Here is a 22,293-nt window from a genome sequence, read left to right on the forward strand (position 1 = left end):
TATAACTATGTGGTGTCTGGGCAATTGAGAAGGTACTGATGTGAAAGATGCTTTAGAGGAAAATTCATCAAGATACAGCCACAAATGGGATACAAGGAATGTGGAAGAGGGAAAAGAGAAGCATAAATCTGAAGTTGTAAAATTAGGTGACTGAAAGGATGTTGATGCCCTTAGGAAAAAGGGTGGATTTGAAGGAACAGATAACAAGCTTTGTTTTGAACATATTATGTTATGTCTATGGATCTTCACATAGCAGATTCTTGTGATCATAACTTAACGTCCATCTTGGCATGTTTCCCTTTATTTCTAAGGATTCTAGATACTGAGAGTCATGGTCTTACATCTTTATGCCATTAGATTCAATTCAGTGAACATTGATTAAGCACTTACTAAGTGTAAAGTATTTAGTAGCAGTACCAGCTGATCCCACAATAAGAAAGAGGCAAGGAAGTCTGGAGGCTACTGCTAAGAATCAGGAATCCTTCACTATGGAAACCCAGGTACTTAATCACTTTACCCTCCCTTCAACTCTTAGCTAGAACTTCAGTGACTAAATGCTATTTCTTAAAGCTACTCAGGTTGAAAATGTCAATCATGATTATTTCAGAACTGTTGCCTACTAAAAAGTACTAACTCCTTTATAGCAAAGTGATCGCTGCTGCAGCATGAGATTATCAGGCTCTCTTGTATCATTTAGAACTGAAAGGGATCTTAGGGCTGTCAAGTCTAATCTTGTTTTATAGATGAGGGAACTGAGGCTCAGAGAGATTAAATGACTTATTCAAGGTAACAGCTAATAAGTATCTGAGGCAGGATTTGAACTCAGGTCTTTCTAAATAGAGGTCCAGCGTTCTATTTCCTAAACTTCCTAACTGGCTTCACCTAGAAACAATCTTCAGTCATCTTCTTGGGATTGACCCCAAACCCCTAACCTCATCTTCTTTGTTTCACAAAGAAAATTCAACTCCTATAATCATGATACTTATATTAGGTAAAATTTAGAAATTATTCTTCACAGACAGGAAAGATAAAATTTATCACTTTATTCTTATGTGTATCAAGTGAACTGAAGAGTAGTAAGCTAAGATAGTAAACAAAGACATTAAAGTTTCTCTTCCCATCTAAAGTCCACTTTATAGGCTGGTTGAGCTGGAATGGGAACAGACTATTTCCTGTCATTTCTGTATCGTTAAGAACCTGATGCTCAGCAAACACAGCAGGAAATCTTTGGAGTGAGCCTGAGAGTGATCAGGTTTCTCTATGCTGGAGCCAAGGGCACAAGAAGGCTGCTCTACCTTCAGAAGAGAAATCCCAATGATAAGAGTACTGGATGAGGAAGGGCTGGGTTCATTCACTTTGTTCATGATTATTTATAATGCCATTATCTTCACTTTGCAAAGTAGTTTAGTCATGGATTCCAGTCCCATCATTTTATAGATGAGGAAACTGGATCCCAAAGGTGACATCACTTGCCCAAATCATACAATTAACAAAAGTCTGAGGCAGAATCCAAATTCAGGTCCTCCTGACTCTCAGCCTAGTACTCCATGTGAGCTATTTAATGCGGCTCAGAAAAATGGATTAAACTGGGAAAGGGACCCAGGCACCTTAACTTCCAAGCTAGCCACTGCCATACAAGTTAGTTCCCTACTACTCATCTGTGGCCATAAGTTTAAAAGCATCTGATACTTGTTCCATTTTCTTCTTTAAAATATAATGGTTCTCTCTGGGAGCAGGTTTCTTGCGGAGGTTTTCTGAGGCAGTCTTAGTTTCAGTTAAAAGTAATAATCACCCAAATGCAGCCAGGTGCTAAAAGTTCAGATCTTTTATTGTATCCTTCAATATAGCCCGGTTAGCTTTCTTAGAGGCCTCTCTCTCCTTGGTTCTAAGAGCTCTTGCAGCTTGCCTCTGCTTTCTTCAGCCTTCAGCCAGCACAAAGGTGGAAAATGGAATGGATCTCTTATCTCCTTCACTTGGGGCTCCGCTAGCTTTCTGGAGAGTCTTTCAGACCAGTTTGGTCTCAGTGGGGGAAGTGTAGGAGGCCAGCCACCACCGTGGTGTGAGATGAAGTGAATCTGGTTGCGCCTCCGAGAGAGGGCTTCTCCTGAACTGACTTGAAGCACCCCTCTCAATCTTTTCAGCTGAACTCCCGACTGAGTCAGCTTCTTATATATCTTCTCCCAAAGGTTGACTCCTTCCCTCCGAGGGAGGAATTAAGGGAGGTGTGAATTCACAAAGTTACAAAGTTAACTTTGTGAATCTCCCATACTTGTGAACTCCAAGGAGTAAAGGTGTGAACATCAGCATTGTTTCTCAGTTCCACTTAGTACCTTGTTTCAAGTTCTGGCCCATAACATCTCCTTGTAGGATCAGATCAATCATACTGAACCATGCTAAATTAGATAATTATTGTCTCTATCAACTCTAATGACTTAACAATTTGTAAAGATTCCAACAGAAAGACTAGTCTTGAGGATTAAAGAGATCAAATAAGGACTGGCAAAAAGAATTCAGGAGCTAGAAATGATAGCAATGCCATCTATAAGTTAAAGCAATCACTTCCCTATTCCCCAGAGGCAGCTTTTCCAGAAATTGATAATTTTGAGAATGCAGAAATGAGCCAACATTTAGTTCCAGATATCTAATCTCTGCCAAACACCAATACAAACTAGAGATGTGGCACAAATACCCTCACTGTCTCACCATCATTTTATGCCCAGACATACTTGAAAGGCTCTAAAATGGGATCTAAAGGCAAAACTAATATCTTGAGAAAAAAATAAAGAGAAAAAGGTTGATAACAGAATAGTAGGAAGAGGAGAAAGTAAAATTTGGGGGGAGACAGGAAGGCAAATAAATAAGGGTGAGAAGAGACATTTCTGTTCCTTGCAGTCTGGAAGGGACCTGTGTCCTTGGTGCCTGTGGCCTAAGATTCTGTCCTGAGCTGAGGTCAGCATGAAGCTGGGAGAGCACTGCATGGTGCTACATAAGCCTCATCTGGCATGGCAGGACAGTCTCACAAGGGCTTATTCACTGCGCTCTTCCTCTGCCTACCAGCATCCCATGCTCTCTTTTGCTTGGATTGCTCTTTATCTGTAGCTGGCTTTGTGCTTGATGTATAAGAGAAAAATAAACAGCATAGGATGCAAAGAGATTTCTAGTGTTGCGTCCCAGTTCAGTAACTCTAGGATTTTGGTACAGTCCCACAAGCAGCAATGTGGGAATCTATTTTCAGGGGGTCCTTCAATCCAAAAGGCAAGTCCTTTATAACAGGAATAGTTTCTATCTCAGAGCATGGAGTGAATCATAAACCAACTCATTTATGGACTCTGAGGCTCTGGGAGATTTTTCCTTCTTAAATCAGAGGTTCTTAAGCTCAAAGGGAACACAGAAGTGGATGTCCTGGATACATACCCAATCTCTGTGAATTTCTAAGACTACTAAAATCTGGTGACCTAATGGTGGAGAAAAATTTGGGATAATCTTGGTGTCCTCAACAGTTTTACCTTCTCAATAGTACAGGTTTTTATTAACTTTGATCCCCTAGGTTTTAGCAGAAGTGCAAAAATTAAGATAACAGAATAGATTACACCTTCATTCCCTACTTCCTTGTAAATAAGGTCAGAATGGTGGCTAATGAACTTTCCTTCCCATGATCTAATGACCCTGAATGACATTGCCAACTATGTACTTTGTATGTCCTCAATAAGCAGTACAGTAGCCATACCTTCTGTCCAGCTAAGAGTTTCATGTGGGACCCAGAGAGGTAGTGTTAGTACAATAATTAATGATTTTTACTCTCATATCTTTGCCCTCTCCCAAAATGGCCACATATCCACAATTGGGAGCAAATATTTTAGTTTTAATTCTGGAAGGAGATATTGTGCTGATAATTGTGTCCTATAAGTAGGAAAATATTTGCCTCCTCTAAACATGTATTCTTAACTCAACAGCCTCTCTCAGGGTAAGGCAGGAACAAAACCGCTTGTGACCAAGTAAGGCTTTTCCGGACATGAATAAATACAAACTCACTCAAGACTTGCCCTGTCTATTGAGGAATCATAGGAGTCCGAGCCAGGTTTAAAGCAGGAAAACTAAAAGGAAGCATAGGCACATCAGCAAGGGGACAAGAAAGAAAGTAACTTCCTCATGATTGTGTTAAAGGTAAAGAATGTAAATAGGAAAAAAAGATATTGTATTTCTTTCTCAGAATTAGGGAAGAGGAAAAACATAATGGGGAAAAATATGCAAATAAATGCCATCTTAATAGTATAATAAGTACCTTTCACCATCAGTACATTTATTGGAATTACAGACTAAGTGATCTCCTCTCTTCCTACAGCACTTATCACATTGTTTACTGGTCCTATAATTAATACTTCCAAAACACTGTAAGCTCTCTGAGGACAGGGCTGTATATCTCTTGTATACTTCGGGGGACATCTCCATCTCTTCAGTTCTGAGATTTGAGTCTTGCACATATTAAGGGAGACATTGAGAAAGGAGAGAAGGAAGAATGAAGCATGAATTATTGGGAAATGTGGTTGTCTGAATTAATGAAAGCTGCTAATTTTGTTACCAGTCTGAGGATAAAAAGTTGATTAAGTGGTCCAAATTCTTGTATTGAGACCACTCATTTATATGACTTCAAGTTTGGATATGTTCACATAGTTTTAAGAACTAAGCAGTAGGAAGCTTTCTGAACTGAGACTAACATAATTTAGACTGCTAGTTTATAGATATCTACATAGCAGGAATATGCCTATTCTGGAAATCACTATCTTGGATGTATGATAAGATTCCTCATAACTTTCTTTTGTTACATCTCCCTTCTTTTAATGGGGGTGGGGACATTTGTCAAATTTTCCATACACTGACAGACATGGCTATTATGTCAAATTTAGTTAACTTTTTTTTCTTTCTTACAAGGAAAATTTTTATGACAGAGGATATATTAGGAAAAGAATGGCATTAGAAAACCCCAAAGGCATTAATAAAACTGGGGGGAAGGAAAGCACCTTTATATTGTTATCCCCATTGTATCTCTCCAAACAATGACACAGGCAAAAGAAACTCAAAAAAGAAATTTCTATTACCTCCCTCCTCCCCTTCTATTCTGTCTCGCAGCCGAGGCTCCCCATACCAATGAATGTAGGAAGAAGACAGACAATACATTTCACAGCATAGCAAAGCACACCCATATGGCCTGTGAACCTTATCATTTCAGGAAAGGCTTCAGGAGTGAGGATTACCACAGAAAATGAAGAACTTGGAGTGCATGTAATGCTCTGTATTTCCAAGAAAATTTTTCTTAGACCCAAATCATGATCAGTAACTTCATAATAATGTGTGGACAATTTTGCTGAGGATGAAAAATAAGATTTAGCAAGGATAATGTTTTTTAGGGGCTTGGCAACAAGAATTGGTCTCAAGTTTTAAGCTGTCTATGGCATTCCTCTTGAGGTTGGACTTCCACTTAGAGCTCTGGCATCTCCAGGTCTTTACAGCATAGCAAGGATGGCACACACAGTGGAGAGGAGGGAGAAAAAGATGATAATCCACAATGAGTTATAAAAGTTGTACCTCACTCAATCACCCCCGTTGAAGACTCCAGCTTGTGTGAAAAAAAAAGGAGATAGAGATGGGGTCAGAGAATCTGCTTGGATTTAGGAAGACAAACTGGACGGGAAAAAAAAATGTAATAGCCGCAGAAACGCAGGATTTTATTAGGACTAACACATTTATACCACTCCCTCTCCAGCTCTTAACAAAAAGGGTTTTTTGGGGGGCTTTGGTCAGAACCTCTTGATTGCTAGCTAAAGGTCATTACAGTGCTTAAGAGGACAAACATTTAAGGATACCTTAAAGGACCTGTACCATTTGATTCAGTGTAATTTTTTTTTCTTTCATTCATAAAGTAAGAGAAAAAGGGGGGGAGGGGGAGGGAGAGAAGGAAGGAGAGAGGGAAGGAGGGGAGAATAAATATTTTTGTATAAATTGATTCCCCTGGTTCTTTTAGCATCAAGCTCCTTTCAGGAATACAAGATAGGGAAGAGAATAGGCTACTAATTCTAAATGTGGGTTTTCCAATCTCTTCAGTACTTCCCAGAGGCTCATATATAAGCCCTTTGAATTCAGCATGCTGGCTCCCTGCCCCAAGTGAGTAGGTCCACATACAGTATTTCCATTTTCAGCGTAGCATAAAAAATAATTGTAAAAGGGGCTAGATTTTTGTATATTTTCAGTGGTCATTGACACAAAAAGAAAAACTGAAGATCATTTAGGAAAAAATGAAAAATTTCATTGGCTTTTTCTTTGTTTAGAGAACTATAAAACTTTCTATTCATTTGCTATTAAGGACCAGATATAGAAAGCTTTATTTGGTAACTATCCTAAATACTAAAAAGTCTACTTCAGTAGCATATTTTGATCAGTTAAAAAGCAAGGGAAAAAAAGAACACACAATAAAATAGGAAAAAGAAAAAAGTCATAGGAAAAAAATAAAGGGAGAAAATAGCTCAAAATAGTGGGGAAAAGGAGAAAAAGGTAATGTGAAAGAAATACAAATATGGAAAGACAAACCTACATAAAGAAGAAGGTAAGAAATAAATATAGGAATGGACAAAGACAGAAAAAAATTGAAAAAGAAATATACAAGACGAAAAGCTCAGTAGATTTGGAGGTTACTAGTCAGAGTTCATACCCCGTTGTTTATCTGTATTGTGAGCTTCATACTAATATGATATCATTCTATCCCTTTGAAGTTATGTATGGCTCATAAGTCACTCTTCATAATCTTCAACTGTTTTCATGTTAGAATTTAGGGGCTCTATGGGATAACCAGTGCATCCTTCAAAAGAGAAAACTGTCCCTGAAAGATCAGCAGAAATGCCAAGCTATAATCCCAATAGGAGGCTGGTGGCCTTTCCTAAAACCATGCCAGTCAACTCCACCCAACATGTGGAACAGGAAAGAAATAGACTTGATTGACTCAATTTGTTGGACCAGGAAGAAAGTTTTTATTCTTGTCTTCCTTTGAAACAAGAACAGAAACTTTTGATCTGACTCAAGAGTTTCAATCAAAGTTCTGTTTTGTTCTTAAAAAACAACTGTAATATCTTTTTAAAATAGACACAAGAAATAAGAAAACAGATCAATTCCTTCTCTGCCACTGTCAGTTCTAAGTTCCTCATGTTACAATGACGGCTAGCCCACTTTCAGTCACTTTTAAATTTTTAAAAACTTTTTTTCCACCCAGAAATAATAGCCTTTACTTGCATTTCACTTTCTGTACTAGACTACGGTGTTTTTGAAGCCTGGAGAGTAAAGCCCTGGCTCATCTTCTCACTTACATTAAAGGGAAATCCTCTGCAGGAGCAAAAGACTCCTAGTCAAAAACCAGGGCAAAAGAAAGAATAGGCGCTCAAAGCCCTTTTTGACTTTATTTCACTGTTCCCTATAACATCCTTGAGGGAAGAAAAGGATTATGGCCCTTTGGGGGAAGCTGAGGCACCAAAAGAGTGGGTACCACACTGATGAGGCAGTGACAGAAACAGACCAAGCACCTCCCTGTCCTCTCCCACCTCAGCTCAGGGCCACCATGCCATCTGCTAGATCATACTTGAGCAGCAGGATTCTGGGCATACTCACCAAGGCCCACTGCTTGGCCCGGATCCTTGTCTGGCTGTAGTTTCGCTCCTCAGCAAATAGAGCCCCCATGAAAGATCCAACTGAGGTTCCTCCTGTCATATCCACAGGAATTCCTGCCTCCATCAAGGCCCGGATGATACCAACTTGGGAGCAACCTCTATAGAGTAACAAGAGAAACAAAGTGAGAATTGAATGAAGGTTCTGTTTCCTATCCCCCTTAAGAGAACAGCTTCATGTATTAGAGTAGAAAAACAACCACTGTCCTGGAAAGCAAATCCTGAAAGGACTGGAAACAATAAAGTGCCCTTATTAGCTAGCAAGCTGCTTCCCTGGCTTATTTTTTTTTAAAAGCTTTTTATTTACAAAACATATGCATGGGTAATTTTTCCAACATTGACCCTTGCATAACCTTTTGTTCCAAATTTTCCCCTCCTTCCCCCCAGCCCCTCCTCTAGCTGACAGGTAGTCCAATACATGTTAAATATGTTAAAATTCATGTTAGATCCAATATATATTTACATGTTTATACAGTTGTCTTGCTGCACAAGAAAAATCAGATCAAGAAGGGAAAAAAACTGGGAAAGAAAACAAAATGCAAACAACAACAGAGAGAATGAGAATGCTATGTTGTGTTCTACACTCTGTTCTCATGGTTCTCTCTGGGTGTAGATGGCTCTCTTCACCACTGAACAAGTGGAACTTATTTGGATCCTCTCATTGTTGAAGAGAGCCACATCCATCAGAATTGATCATCATGTAGTGTTGCTAGAGTGTATAATGATCTCCTGGTTCTGCTCATTTCACTTAGTATCAGTTCTTGTAAGTCTCTGCAGACCTCTCTATATTCATCCCGCTGGTCGTTTCTTACAGAATAATAATATTCCATAACATTTATATACCATAACTTATTCAGCCATTCTCCAATTGATGGGCATCCACTCACTTTCCAGTTTCTCACCACTACAAAAAGGGCTGTCACAAACATTTTTGTACATGTGGTTCCCTTTCCCTTCTTTAATATCTCTTTGGGATACAAGCCCAGAAGTAACACTGATGTTTCATAGGGTATGCACAGTTTGATAACTTTTTGAGCATAGTTCCAAACTGCTCTCCAGAATGGCTGGATGTGTTTACAGTTCCACCAATAATGTATCAGTGTCCCAGTTACTCCACATCCCCTCCAACATTCGTCATTATCTTTTCCTGTCATCTTGGTCAATCTGACAGGTGTGTAGTGGTATCTCAGAGTTGTCTTAATTTGCATTTCTCTGATCAATAATGATTTGGAGCACCTTTTCATATGACTATAAATGGTTTTAATTTCTTCATCTGAAAATTGTTCATCTCCTTTGACCATTTATCATTTAGAAAATGGCTTAAGCTATTATAATTTTGAGTCAATTCTCTATATATTTTAGAAATGAGGCCTTTATCAGAACCCTTGGATGTAAAAATGTTTTCCCAATTTATTGCTTTCCTCCTAATCTTGTCTGCATTAGTTTTGTTTGTACACAAACTTTTTAACTTAATATAATCAAAATTATCTATTTTGTGATCAATAATGATCTCTAGTTCTTCTTTGGTCACAAATTCCTTCCTCCTCCACAGATCTGAGAGGTAAACTATCCTTCTTTATGTCTAGATCATAAACCCATTTCGACCTTATCTTGGTATACGGTGTTAGGTGTGGGTCTATGCCTAGTTCCTGCCATACTAGTTTCCAATTTTCCCAGAAGTTTTTGCCAAATAGTGAATTCGTATCCCAAAAGTTGGGGTCTTTGGGTTTGTCAAACACTAGATTACTATAGTCATTGACTATTTTGTTCTGTGAACCTAACCTATTCCACTAATCAACTTCTCTATTTCTTAGCCAGTACCAAATGGTTTTGATGACTGCTGCTTTATAATATAGTTTTAGATCTGTACAGTTGGCCACCTTCATTTGCTTTTCTCTTCATTAATTCGTTTGAAATTCTTGACCTTTTGTTCTTCCCGATTAATTTTGTTATTTTTTCTAGGTCAGTAAAATAGTTTCTTGGGAGTTTGATTGGTATAGCACTAAACAAATAGATTAGTTTAGGGAGTTTTGTCATCTTTATTATAGTCGCTCGACCTATGCAAGAGCACTTGATATTTGTCCAGTTGTTTAGATTTGACTTTATTTATGTGGAAAGTGTTTTGTAATTTTGCTTATATAGTTCCTAAACCCTCCCTTGGCAGATAGATTCCCAAATATTTTACCCTTTTGACAGTTATTTTAAATGGATTTTCTCTTTGTATCTCTTACTGTTGGATTTTGTTAACGATGTATAAGAATGCTGATGATTTATGTGGATTTTGTATCCTACAATTTTGCTAAAGTTCTGGATTATTTCTAATAGTTTTTTAGTTGATTATCTAGGGTCCCTGGCCTATTTTTGCCAGAGCATCTAATAAAGCTTAAGAGTTATCAGCTAGACATGTGCATAAAAGGAACAGACTTCTGCAGAAGGAAAGAAGGGAAGCCAGACCTATCAAGTGTTTGAGATTTATGCTAAGCTGGCTGTGTATGTGTGTAGGTAGTGATTCAAAGAAAAGATCATTCAATTTTCTCCAAGACTAGCTCCATCTATTTTCTGTTAGAGGGATACAAAAAAGGGCTCCTGAGAAAGCAATGATGCCCAGAACCTTGATGTGGGTTTGGGGATCAGTCATGTGTCTGTTACCTCTAAAGCCATAGCAACTGACCTGTACTTGGTTTCCTTATTTTCACATAGGAGTCAAGGGCAGAACTGTGCCTCTTGGCTTTTGGAGACATGTGGCTCAAGGGCCAACTAGTTCATTAAAGATAAAAGTGCTTAGATGCAGTCTGATATTCTAAACTCTCAACTGGCATATTTCCGTCAATGTGCTACAGTCCCAAACCTGCCTACTTTCTGTCTTGCTGAAGCTTGAAAGACCAATAAATACTCTGCCTGCTACTCCTGTGGATTATGCCACAATCTAAAGTTTCCTAATGAAATGTCTCATGTAGCCTCAAGTCACTAGGGAAATAATGAGTAGTCATTAACAATAAAAGAGTTTGCACTCTACTGGCCCTTAACTGTAGCAATGGAAATCATACCACAGCTAGTAGCACATCTGGCACAGAGTAGCAAATTATCAAATGCTTGTTCCATCTGTATGTCTGTCACAGAGACTGCCAGATATGTGACTCGGAAACTGTCCCCAGGGAAGGTTCCAAAGGTTTTCTTTGTGTCATCCATCCTTGGCCCAAAATATGCATAGCTAATTCATGGGGAAAAGAAATGCCTGTGGTGGTAATAGGATAAAATATTTCATCAGTGCCCAGAAACTCATTGTAGGATTCATTTGGAACAGAGCTGCTAGAGGAGCTGTGTCAGCACTAATGAACCAGACCTCAGGTTGCTTTGAAGGGCAAAGAACAAACTAAGCAAGCAGGCAACCTGGGGGTATCAGGAAAGGAACAGCTCATAAGATAGGACCAGGACAGGACCAACAACCTTCTCATTTCCTGTGATCAGAGGTGACCCTACTCCTGGTTTAAATGAGAAAAAAATTTCCAAAATCCTAGTCTCCACCTAGAAGTTATCACACAATGTGCTAAATAAATGGCATAGGAGACAAATCTGAAGAGGATGAAGCTAGATAGATAAGGCTTTCTCATAGTTCCTTTGCTGCCCAGCTTTGGAACCCCCCCTCCCCCCCCACACACACACTTTCTTCATGTTAAGCATTTTAACTGGGAAAGATAAGCAACCTTGATTTCATAACCTGGAAAGGGTAGCTCATTTAAAAGAAAATAATGGCATGAACATCACTGCTTCAGGTCACATAACATTACAGTATAGTTCAGAAACAAGTAGATCATCTAGAATTTCAGACTGAAAGACTGTGCAAAGAAATACAACATCCAAGGGACGAAATCTGCACTGGGGAAAGTGGTATGAAGGATGGGAATTTTTTTCTTTTTGAGGACAGCCATGAAAGTTAGCAAGTATCTTTACATCCTAGAGGGTTTAAAATCTTACATCATTTATCATTTTTTTTAGGCCAAAAGTTGCACAATGAAGAGATTTTTTTATGGTTTTAAGCAGTTCTAGTTTCTCTAGCCTTCCCTGCTATTACTGATCAGGCTTGGCATAGAGAGGGAACGTAGTGGGAGGTAAGAGGGTGGAGGAGTGAGGGGGGGAGGAGGATGGTATATATCAAGGCTCCCAACTACACACAATGTGAACTCTGAAGGTCAGCATGGGCTGTGCCAAAGTAGGAGGTACAGAAGAAATTAGGCCTTTCTGGAAGAGAACAGGGCAAGTGTTTAAAGCTGTCAAAAGCACACTTCAGAACTGTTTTTAAAATACCAGATATCAGTAACCTTAGTGAGCTTTATATAAGCCAGGGCTAGAAGTAGCTAATATCCCCAGAGTGGAGAAAATTCTCATCTTAACCATGGCAAAGGGTTCAAGATAAGAAATGTGTCATATCTCCAAGACATATGAGTTTTGATAAAATTCCATTAACAGGCACTTCAGAAGCCACAAGCTGTAATCTATTAAAGAGCTAAGGTTTCAGGTAGTTAACGTGGAAAGAGTCATCACAATTAGATTCGCCTTGTTCATGTGAAATGAGGCCTGAAGCAGGGAAGGAGAGGCTCTAGAAAAGTTCAAGAATTCCACTAAAATGTTAAGCTTTTCTTGTGGAGAATAGGTAAGCATTAAGAAATCATCGTATTTTACCTTTGGACAACATAACTGAATATGTAGCAAAAGTCACTGAAACATTTGGCTAGAAATGCTCTGCTTATATGGAAATGTCACGTTACATGAGTGGTTTACCCAAACTTCATGGATGATAATCACCACCACAGCTTGCCAGCTTCCATGAGAACTCTAGGCAGTGACTAAACAACCAACAGCAAACACACTCTTTCTATGACCCTCTACTTTGGAGCATCTTCCCACCACTGACAATGTACAAACCCTATTCCCCTGTTCCTTTATTATTTTCCTCTTTAACCCTGACTCTCCCTGCAGTTTCCCATATCTTCTTATCACCTTCTAGAACCCCTGTTTTATAATTAAAGAACTTATTTCTTCCTTTCTCACGTCTTTCATCTTTTTTGCTGAATTTAGCTTCTTCTTGATAACACTACTTTCCTTTCCATTATTTCTAATAGTGGCTAAATTTTCCCTCTTATTCCTGACTCATTAGTTATGTTAAGAGAAGCAGGACATTTCCTCTTCCCCATATATACTTCCAGATTCTTCTTTTATCCCAATCAACCAGCAATCTCTATTTTGAAGTTTGAAGTTTACACTATCCAAATTTATCAACTTATCTTATCCTGATGGTTATTATTTATTTATCCTAAATATACAAATAATATTTATAATATAAAATATATATCTATCCTATTTATCTTGTCTTCTAAGTTTCTTTCTTCTTCAATAAATTCAATGACTGACTCAGACTTTCTATCCACCTTCCCACCATCCCCCATCTCTATCAATTCCTGGTCCCATACAAGGTGACTTCAGCATAACATAATGAAGCCCTCTCAAATACCTTAGCTTAACCAGTTCTTCAGTCTACTAAATTCTCATGACTTACTCCTTCATTCCACCTTAGCTACATGGAGAGACGGTCATAGCCTTGATCTTGTCATCATCCACAAGTGCACTACATTTCTATATTCAAGAACTAAATTTCTTAATTTGATCATAATCTTTTACCATTACCTCCTTCCTTATTCCATCCGATTTTTAACTCTACTCTTCATCTTCCCAGTGGCCTTCATTCCCTTAATTACTTAGTTACTTTCCAGGCATCCTCCCACATTCTCTTCTCTTTCCTATCTTGATCTCTTGGTGAAGTCTATTTCATTTCCCTCCCATCTATCCTTCTGTCTCTTCAGACTTTTCCACCAAAATTGAACTACCTTCTCACCCTGGAACTTCCATCAGTGCCTAGCAACTATCCTCCACCATTATGGACCCTTTTTGCCATTGGTGAGTTCTTTCCCAAGACCTTCTGCTTAATTAGATTCCCTCTATAACCCTTGGTAATAGAGCTCCTAGAGGACATATATATAATCTCCCCATATTAGAATGCAAGCACGTTATCTTTGTTTAGTCCTTTATTGTTTTTTGTTCATTTGCAGAGCTGGGGGAGATATAAAGTTTAGGTAAAATGTGGTTTCTGCCTGGTTTTACATTCAGTCTAGCAGGAAGACAGGAGGTACACACAGATAAGTAGATGAATGAAAAAGCATTTTTAGGGAGCAGAGCTAAGATGGCAGAGAGAAGCCAGGAAGTTGCCTGCATTCTCCCTAGTTTTCCTCAGAAACAACACTAAATTAAGCTTCTCAGTGGATTCTGTAGTGAAAGAAGTAGTGAAATAATTTTCCAGCTTAACATACTTTAGAAGGACTTCAGAAAATGTCTGTCTCACTTGGGTAAAAGTTCAGCCCAGTGTAGGCAAATTCAGGAAATCTAGAAGGATTTTAACTACAGCAAAGATCAGCAATGGAGACCACTTGGCACTGGCTAGTGGGCCACCAGTGAGGCTTTTTTAGTAAGGAATATACCTTTTTCTTGGCAGGAATATAGTTTTTTCTTGGCAGTGTAGTGCACCTACACAAAGATTGATTATATATTAGAATATAAAAACCTCACAATCAAATGCAGAAAGGCAGAAATAATAAATGCATCTTTTTCAGATCATGATGTAATAACAATTATATGTAAAAAAAGGGTCATAGAGAAAAAGAACAAAAAAGTAATTATTAACTAAATAATCTAATCCTCAAGAATGAATGGGTGAAACATCAAATCATAGAAATGATTTCATCTAAGAGAACTACAATAATGAGACAACATACCAAAACTTATATTATGCAGCCAGAACAGTTTTTAGGGAAAATTTTATATCTCTAAATGTTTAAATGAATCAAGTAGAGGAAGAGGAGATCAATGAATTGGGCATAGAACTTAAAAAGCTAAAATAAGAACATATTTTTTAAAACCCCAATTAAATGGCAAATGAGAAATTCTGAAAATCAAAGGATGAATAAAATTGAAAGAAAACTACTAAACTACTAATAAATAAAACTAAGAGCTGGCTTTATGAAAAACAACAACAACAACAACAACAACAAAATGATACAACTTGGTTGATTTGATTAGAAAAAGGAAGGAAGAAAATTACCAGTATCAAAAATGAAAAGGATGAACTTACCACCAATGAAGAGGAAATTAAACCAATAATATTAGGAGCTATTTTGCCCAACTGTATGCCAATAAATATGACAATCAAATTGCAATGGGTGAATAGTTACAAAAATGTAAATTGCCCCAGGTTAACAGAAGAGGAAATATAAGACTTAAATAAACCCATTAAAAAAAGAAAATGAACATCCTTCAATGAACTTCCTAACAGAAAATCTCAAGGGTCAAATGGATTTACAAGTGAATTCTACCAAACATTTAGAGAACAATTAATTCCAATACTATAGAAACATTTTAGAAAAACAGGAGTCCTACCAAATTGTTTTTATGACACAAATATGGTGCTAATATCTAAATCAGGAAGGGCAAAACAGACAAAGAAAATTATAGACCAATTTCCCTAATGAATATTGGTAAAAAAAAAAACAACTTTAAATAAAATATTAACAAAGAGATTACAGCAATTATAACTAGAATAATATACTGAGACCAAGTAGAATTTGTACCAGGAATACAGGCTGATTCAATATCAGGAAAACTATAAGCATAATTGAACATATCAATTACAAAACTAAAAGAAATAATATGATTATCTCAATAGATATATAAAAAGCAATTGACAAAAATACAAGACTCACTGCTATTTAAAAACACCAAAGAACACAGGATCAAATGGAGTTTTCCCTAAAATGATAAGAAACATCTATCTAAAACCATCAGCAAGCATTATATGTAATTGGGACAAACTAGAAGTCTTTCCAATAAAATCAAAGGTGAAACAAGGTTTCCCATTATCACCACTATTATTCAATATTGTACTAGAAATTTTAGCTTTAGCAATAAGAGAAGAAAAAGAAATTGAAGGAATTAAGAGTAGATAATGAGGAAACAAAACTACCACTCTTTGCAGATGATATGATGATATACTTAGAGAATCAACTAAAAAACTATTTGAAACAATTAACAATTTTAGCAAAGTTGCAAGATATAAAATAAACCCACACAAATCATCGGCATTTCTAGATGTTATCAAGAAAGTTTACCAGCAAGAGAAAGAGGGAAGAATCCCATTTAAAATAACTACACAATATATTTGGACGTCTACCTGCCAAGAAAATAGATGAACACAATTATAAAACACTTTCCATACAAATAAAGTCAGATCAAATCAACTGGAAAAATATCAATTGCTCATGGGTAAGCCAGCTAATATAATAAAAATGACAATTCTACCTAAATTAGTCTATTTATTCAGTCATACCAATCAAAATGTTAACAAATATTTTATAGAACTAGAAAAAATACAACAAATTCATCTGGAAGAACGCAAAGGAAGGTAGCCTACCCATACCAGATCTAAATTTATTTTATAAAGCAGGAGTTACCAAAATTATTTGGTATTGGCTAAGAAATAGAGTGGTAGATCAGTGGAATAGATTAGACAAGACACAACAGTTAATGACTACAGTAATCTACTGTTTGATAAGCCCATGGATTCCAGCTTCTGGGATAAGAACTCATTATTTCATAAAAATTGCTGGGAAAACTGAAAAATAGTGTGGCAGAATCTAAGCATAGATCAACATCTTATACTATATACTAAGATAAAGTTTAAATGTGTTCATGATTTAGACATAAAGGGTATACTATAAGCAAATTAGGAAAGCAAGGAATAGTTTATTGTCAGATCTTTGAGAAGGGAGGAATTTATGACCAAACAAGAAACAGAGAACATTATGAAATGCAAAATGGATAATTTTGGTAACATTAAATTAAAAAGGTTTTGGACAAACAAAACCAATGTGGTCAAGATTAGAAGGGAAGCAGAAAGCTGGGAAACAATCTTTCAGAATCAAAAGTTTCTGATAAAGGCTTCAATTCTAAAATATAGAGAGAACAAAGTCAAATTTATAAGAACTAAAATTGTGCAAAGCACTGTGTTAAGTGTAAAATACAAATGGAAAATAAACCAGACCATAATCTCAAAGAGCTCACATACTAATGAGAGGCAGGGTAAACAGAAAGAGATAATACAGATAAAATTAATTAGCTTTAAATTCTAGGTTGTGAAGATTCTAGTGGCAAAATGCAATAATGTAACTTTTTCGTTGTTTGGTTTTTTTTGTTGTTGTTGTTTTGTGCTGAGGCCACTAGGATAAGTGATTTGCCCAGGGTCACACAGCTAGGAAGTGTTAAGTGTCTGAGATCATATTTGCACTCAGGTCCTCCTGACTTCAGGGCTGGTGCTCTATCCACTGCGCCACTTACCTGCCCCCATTTTTATTTCTATTGACAAAAATCATAGCTGTTTCTGATGTTGACCTTTGTGAAGTATCAGCAATTGCAGTTGTTAAGACAGATGAGTAAGAATTTAACAGGAAAAACAGGGGACAAAACACATTCCAGGAATAGGAATAACATGAGTAAAGTTACACAGAGTAAGCAAGCAAGGTATGTTAAAAATTATTCAATAGACGTTTTGGTCGGGTATACTTATTGTGTATCTAATTTATATTTTAATATATTTAACATATACTGGTCATCCTGCCATCTAGGGGAGGGGGTGGGGGGGGGGTAAGAGGTGAAAAATTGGAACAAGAGGTTTGGCAATTGTCAATGCTGTAAAATTACCCATGTATATATCATGTAAATAAAAGGCTATTAAATAAAAAAATTATTCAATAGAGTTTATTTAGTTTATTTCTTGGAGGAAAGCAATGAGGTAAGACTGGAGAAAAGTAGAGGAGAAGGAAAATAAAAGGGAGAGATCGTTTTGCTCTTTTGGGGGGGCAAAGAATGGGAATTTGAGGGGATTCTCATAAATTATGGAATAGAAATTATGACGTATAAATGGGATGGAATACCACTGTGCTATAAAAAATTAAGAAGGAGATGATTTAGAGAAATTTGAGAAGATTTATGTGAATTGACACAGAGTGAAGTCAACAGAATCAGGAGAATAATTTATGATGACAAAAATATGGTAAAGGCAAATCATTTTGAAAGAACTGGTATTTTTCTCAGCTTAATGATGAACTAGCATTAGTGAAGGGGAATAATGACAAAACATGCTACCTGCTTCCTGATAATTAAAGAACTCAGAGAACAAAATGAAACAATTTTTTTTTTTTTTTGGACATGGCTAATATGGAAATTTATTTTGACTGACTATAAATGTAGATAATCAAAGTTTTATTTTTCTTTAGTTCTTAATTTGAGGAAGGGGACTGGGGTAGAAAAGTGAGAAAGCTAATTTTTGCTGATTGAAAAAAAAACAAAATCTAATTTTTTTGAAAGCTGTTATAAATTTTTGTACATATGATCCTTTTTTCCTAGTTCTTAGATCGTTTTAGTGTACTGGCCTAATAAAAATATTGCTAGGTCATTACAGGCTTCTGAGCAGAGTTCCAAATTACTTTCCAGAATGGCGGCACCAGTTCATAGCTTCAGTAACAAAGCATTAATTTACCTTTTTCCCTATAGCTATGCAAACATTTGTTATTTTTCCTTTTGTTTGCCAATCTGATGTACGTGAGCTGAAACCTCAGAGTTGTTCTAATTAGGCTTTCTCAAATATTTGTGAATTAGTTCTCTTCTCTACTCCAAAATGAGTATTAGCTTGGACTTCTTTTGAAAAGTGAAATTAAAAAAAAATTTTTTTTTTACCATTTTTTAATTGGGAAACAGCTTTTATTCTTTCTTCTGTTGTGTCTTCTAAATTTCAATCAATTTTTCATATATTTTAGAAATGACAACTTATAAGAAATAAGACCAGATGAACCTGATAACCAAGGTAAGAAAGATTTCCCACTCCCCCTCTGTATTCATCTGCTTCTTTTCTATTTGTAGCTGCACTGGTTTGATTTGTGGAAAAACTTTTAAATTTTTTATAATTAAAATTGCTTTAATTTATCTTCTGCAATTCTTTCTCACTTGTTTGCATATGAATTCTTCCAAAATCCAAACACTGGATAATTTTTTCCTTGTTTTTCTAATTTATGATGTCACTCTTTATGTCAAAGTCATGTACTTATTTGTAGCTCATATTGAAACATGAGATGTTGATCTATATTTAGTTTCTGCTTTTCAATTTTCCCAACATTTCTTTTCTTTTTCTTTCTCCCTCCTTCCTTCTCTCCTTCCTTCCCTCCTTCTGTCTTTTCATTCCTCTCTCCTTCCCTCCCTTCCTTCCTTTTATCCCTACCTCTCTTTTGTCAAATAGTGAGTTCTTGCTCTAATTGCTGAGGTATATGGGTTTACTAAACAGATATTAGGCTAATGTACTTTGTATATTGTATACTTAATGGGTTTCAATGATCAACCTCTCTATTACTTATTCAATACAATATTCAATAAGGTTGGCAAGCACCTTAAAGGTCCAACTCCTTCATTTTACAGGTGAAGAAACTAAATATTCAAAACAATAGTTTTGATGATTATTGCTTTGTAGTATAATCTGAGATCTGGTAATGCTACCACCTCTTCCTTCCCAGTTCCTTTCAATGACTTTCTAAATATTCCTGACCTTTTGTACCTCCAGATGAATTTTGCCATATTTTTCTAGCTCCCTAAAGTAATCAATTCTTTGGAAGTTTGATTGGCATGACATTGAGTAAGCAATTAATTTAGAAAATGTTGTCATTTTTATTACATTGGCTTGGCCTACCTATGAGCAATTAGAATTTCTCTGATTATTTAGATCTCTTTGCAATATTTTTTAATGGTGTTCATATTGTTCTTGTGCATCTTGGCAAGAAGACTCTTAATTATTTTATATTTTTATAGTAAATTTAACTGGAATTTTTCTATCCTTTAATGCCAGGTTTTATGGACAATATACCTAATCGGTGATGATTTGTAGTTTTATTTTATATTTTACAACTTCACTCAAGTTATTGTTTTCATTAGTTTTTTAGTGGACTTGCTAGGATTCTGTAGGTATACTATCATATCATCTGCAAAAAGAGATGATTTTTCCCTCTTTGCCTATGTTTAGTCCATTAATTTATTTTTCTTGTTTTAGGGCTATTGCTAACATTTTTAGGACTATAGTGAATGGTAAGCGTAATAATGGACATCCTTGCTTTCCCTTTTATCATTAACTGGAAATGCATCTATTTGTTTGCTTGCTTTTGTCATTTCAGATAATACTGGCTCTTGGTTTTAGATAGATATTGCTTGTCACATTTAAGGAAAAATCTATTTCAAAAAATCTAAATACCATGTTCTATTATCTTCTCAAAAGATTTTTTTTTGCATCTATTGATATTATATAATTTTTGTTGTTCTTAGTATTAATAATAGTCAATTTTCCTGATATTGAATCAGTTGGAACTTTTTGGTATAAATCCAGCCAGTTACATAATATATAGGTATACTGCTGTAGTTTCCTTGATAAAATTTTATTTAAAAATTTTCCACCAATATTCATTAGTGATATTGATTTGTTGTTTTCTTACTCTATTTTGACTATTTCTGCTTTAGATATAAAGGCCATATTTGGAAGATACAGAGCCAAGATGGTAAAGAAAAGGCAGGGACTCACCTGAGTTCTCCCAAATTCCTCTCCAAACAACTTTAAATAATGACTGAAAATGAATTCTAGAATGGCAAAACCCACCAAAGGATGGGGTGAAACAATTTTCCAGCCCAAGACAACTTCAAAAGTTTGCAGAAAAGGTCTGTTGCACCAGGGGGAGAATGGAGCACAGTCTAGTGCAAGCTATACCACTCTAGGCCCTGCCCCAGCAAACCAGTAAGCCTTGGAAATAACCAAATCAGCAGTAGCAGCAGTGGCTTCCAGAGCTGTCAACCCACAGTCCAGAAAGGGATTGGACAACTGATCAGAAGGAGATTACAGGGATTCCTTTGATGGCACCGAATGCATGATTCTGTTACATTGCTTATATATAAAACTGAGTTGCAGCCCCAGAGCAAGGAAGAGCATGAGAACACTAGAGCTGGAGGCCGAAGAGGAATAGAAACTCTGGTCACAGTTCCAGGATAGAAAAGGATGCTTATGGTTGATCATAGATCAGAGCATAGACCAGAAGAGAATAAATACATATCTGCTCAAAACATACTAACCTGGAAGAAATGAAAACTTACAGACCCCCATAATTCACTCTCTAAACAGTAGCACAAAAGTACTGAAGCTTGGGACAGTACTCCTTCCATCCCAGAATAAAGTCAAAAGTCAAAAAATAGGCTAGAAAAATTAGCAAACAAACCAAAAAAAAATCCTGACTACAGAAAGTTACTATGGTGATAGGGAAGATTAAAATGCAAATTCAGAAGAAGACAGTGTAATCAAAGGAACTAAATGCAAAGCCTCAAAGAAAAGCACGAATTGTTCTGAGGCCTCAAAAGAACTAAAAAGAGATTTTAAAAATCAATTAAGAGAGATAGAGAAAAAATTGGAAAAAGAAATTAGTAATACTAGAAAATAATGAAAAAAGAGTTAATAGCTTGGTAAAGGAGGCACAAAAAATACTGTAGAAAATAACACCTTGAAAAAGACATAATAGACAGAATAGGTAAGAGAGGAACAAACATGTATTGAAAAGAACTCTTTAAAAAGCAGAACTGGCCACATGAAAAAAAAAGGTACTCTTTTGAATTGACCAAATGGAAAATAAGGCACAAAAGCTCACTGAAAAAAAATAATTCCCTAAAAATTACAATTAGGCAAATGAAAATTAAAAGATTCCATGAAACATCAAGAAGTAATTAAACAAAATAAAAAGAATGGCAAGAAATGGAAGAAAAAGTGAAATATTTCATTGGAAAAATCTGACCTGGAAAGTAGATCTAGGGGAGATAATTTAAGAATTATTGGATTACCAGGAAGCTATGATCAAAAAAAGAGCCCAAACATTATCTTTCAAGAAAATCACCCTGAAACAGAAACTGAAAGAATCCAGTGATTATTTCCTGAAAGAGATAAAAATGAAACCTTCAAGAATCCTGTAAGTGAAATCACCCACCAAGGCCCTCTCTCCAAGAACTGTCCAGGGAAGCAGTGGTATGGAGATGAGACCTGGGTCCTGCTTCTTCAGGTACTACTTAGGACCTTGTTTCCTTAGGACCCACAACTACTAAAGACCCAGAAAAGAAAGTTCTTACATCAAAGTCCTTGGCATTATTAAATGGTTCAGTGTTCCTAATGAATGATTTTTATCAGTGGAACAAACACTATCAAAGATGCATTACTATCTACTTTTTTACTTAACCCTAAGTACCATTGGACCATTCCTGTAATTACAACCTACAAATAGTGTCTGCCCTATGTGAACTTCCTGCAGTAATGAACTGCCTTGTTTTTTCTATTTGTATCGCCAAGATTTAGCACAATGATTTTTTTTCCTTCTCTGCTTTTTAGTCTTAATTTCTAATAATATTGTATTTTTCCAAAATG

General features: G+C 36.3%; 1 protein-coding gene across 4 annotated transcripts in view; it reads right to left on the bottom strand.

Annotated features, from left to right (window-relative positions):
* PNPLA7 (patatin like phospholipase domain containing 7) overlaps positions 1–22,293 on the bottom strand; it is a 226,450-nt gene that overhangs the window by 22,256 nt on the left and 181,901 nt on the right. For all 4 annotated transcript variants that reach the window (XR_004231932.1, XM_031951881.1, XM_012554075.2 and 1 more), the window contains one exon: positions 7,651–7,807. Coding sequence is in view for 3 of the 4 variants with exons in the window: in XM_031951881.1 (XP_031807741.1) it covers positions 7,651–7,807 (157 nt within the window). In the remaining variant the exon portion in view is untranslated. The remainder of the gene's footprint in view (positions 1–7,650; positions 7,808–22,293) is intronic.

Source organism: Sarcophilus harrisii, chromosome 2 (genome assembly GCF_902635505.1).
Source record: "Sarcophilus harrisii chromosome 2, mSarHar1.11, whole genome shotgun sequence".
Taxonomy (NCBI): domain Eukaryota; kingdom Metazoa; phylum Chordata; class Mammalia; order Dasyuromorphia; family Dasyuridae; genus Sarcophilus; species Sarcophilus harrisii.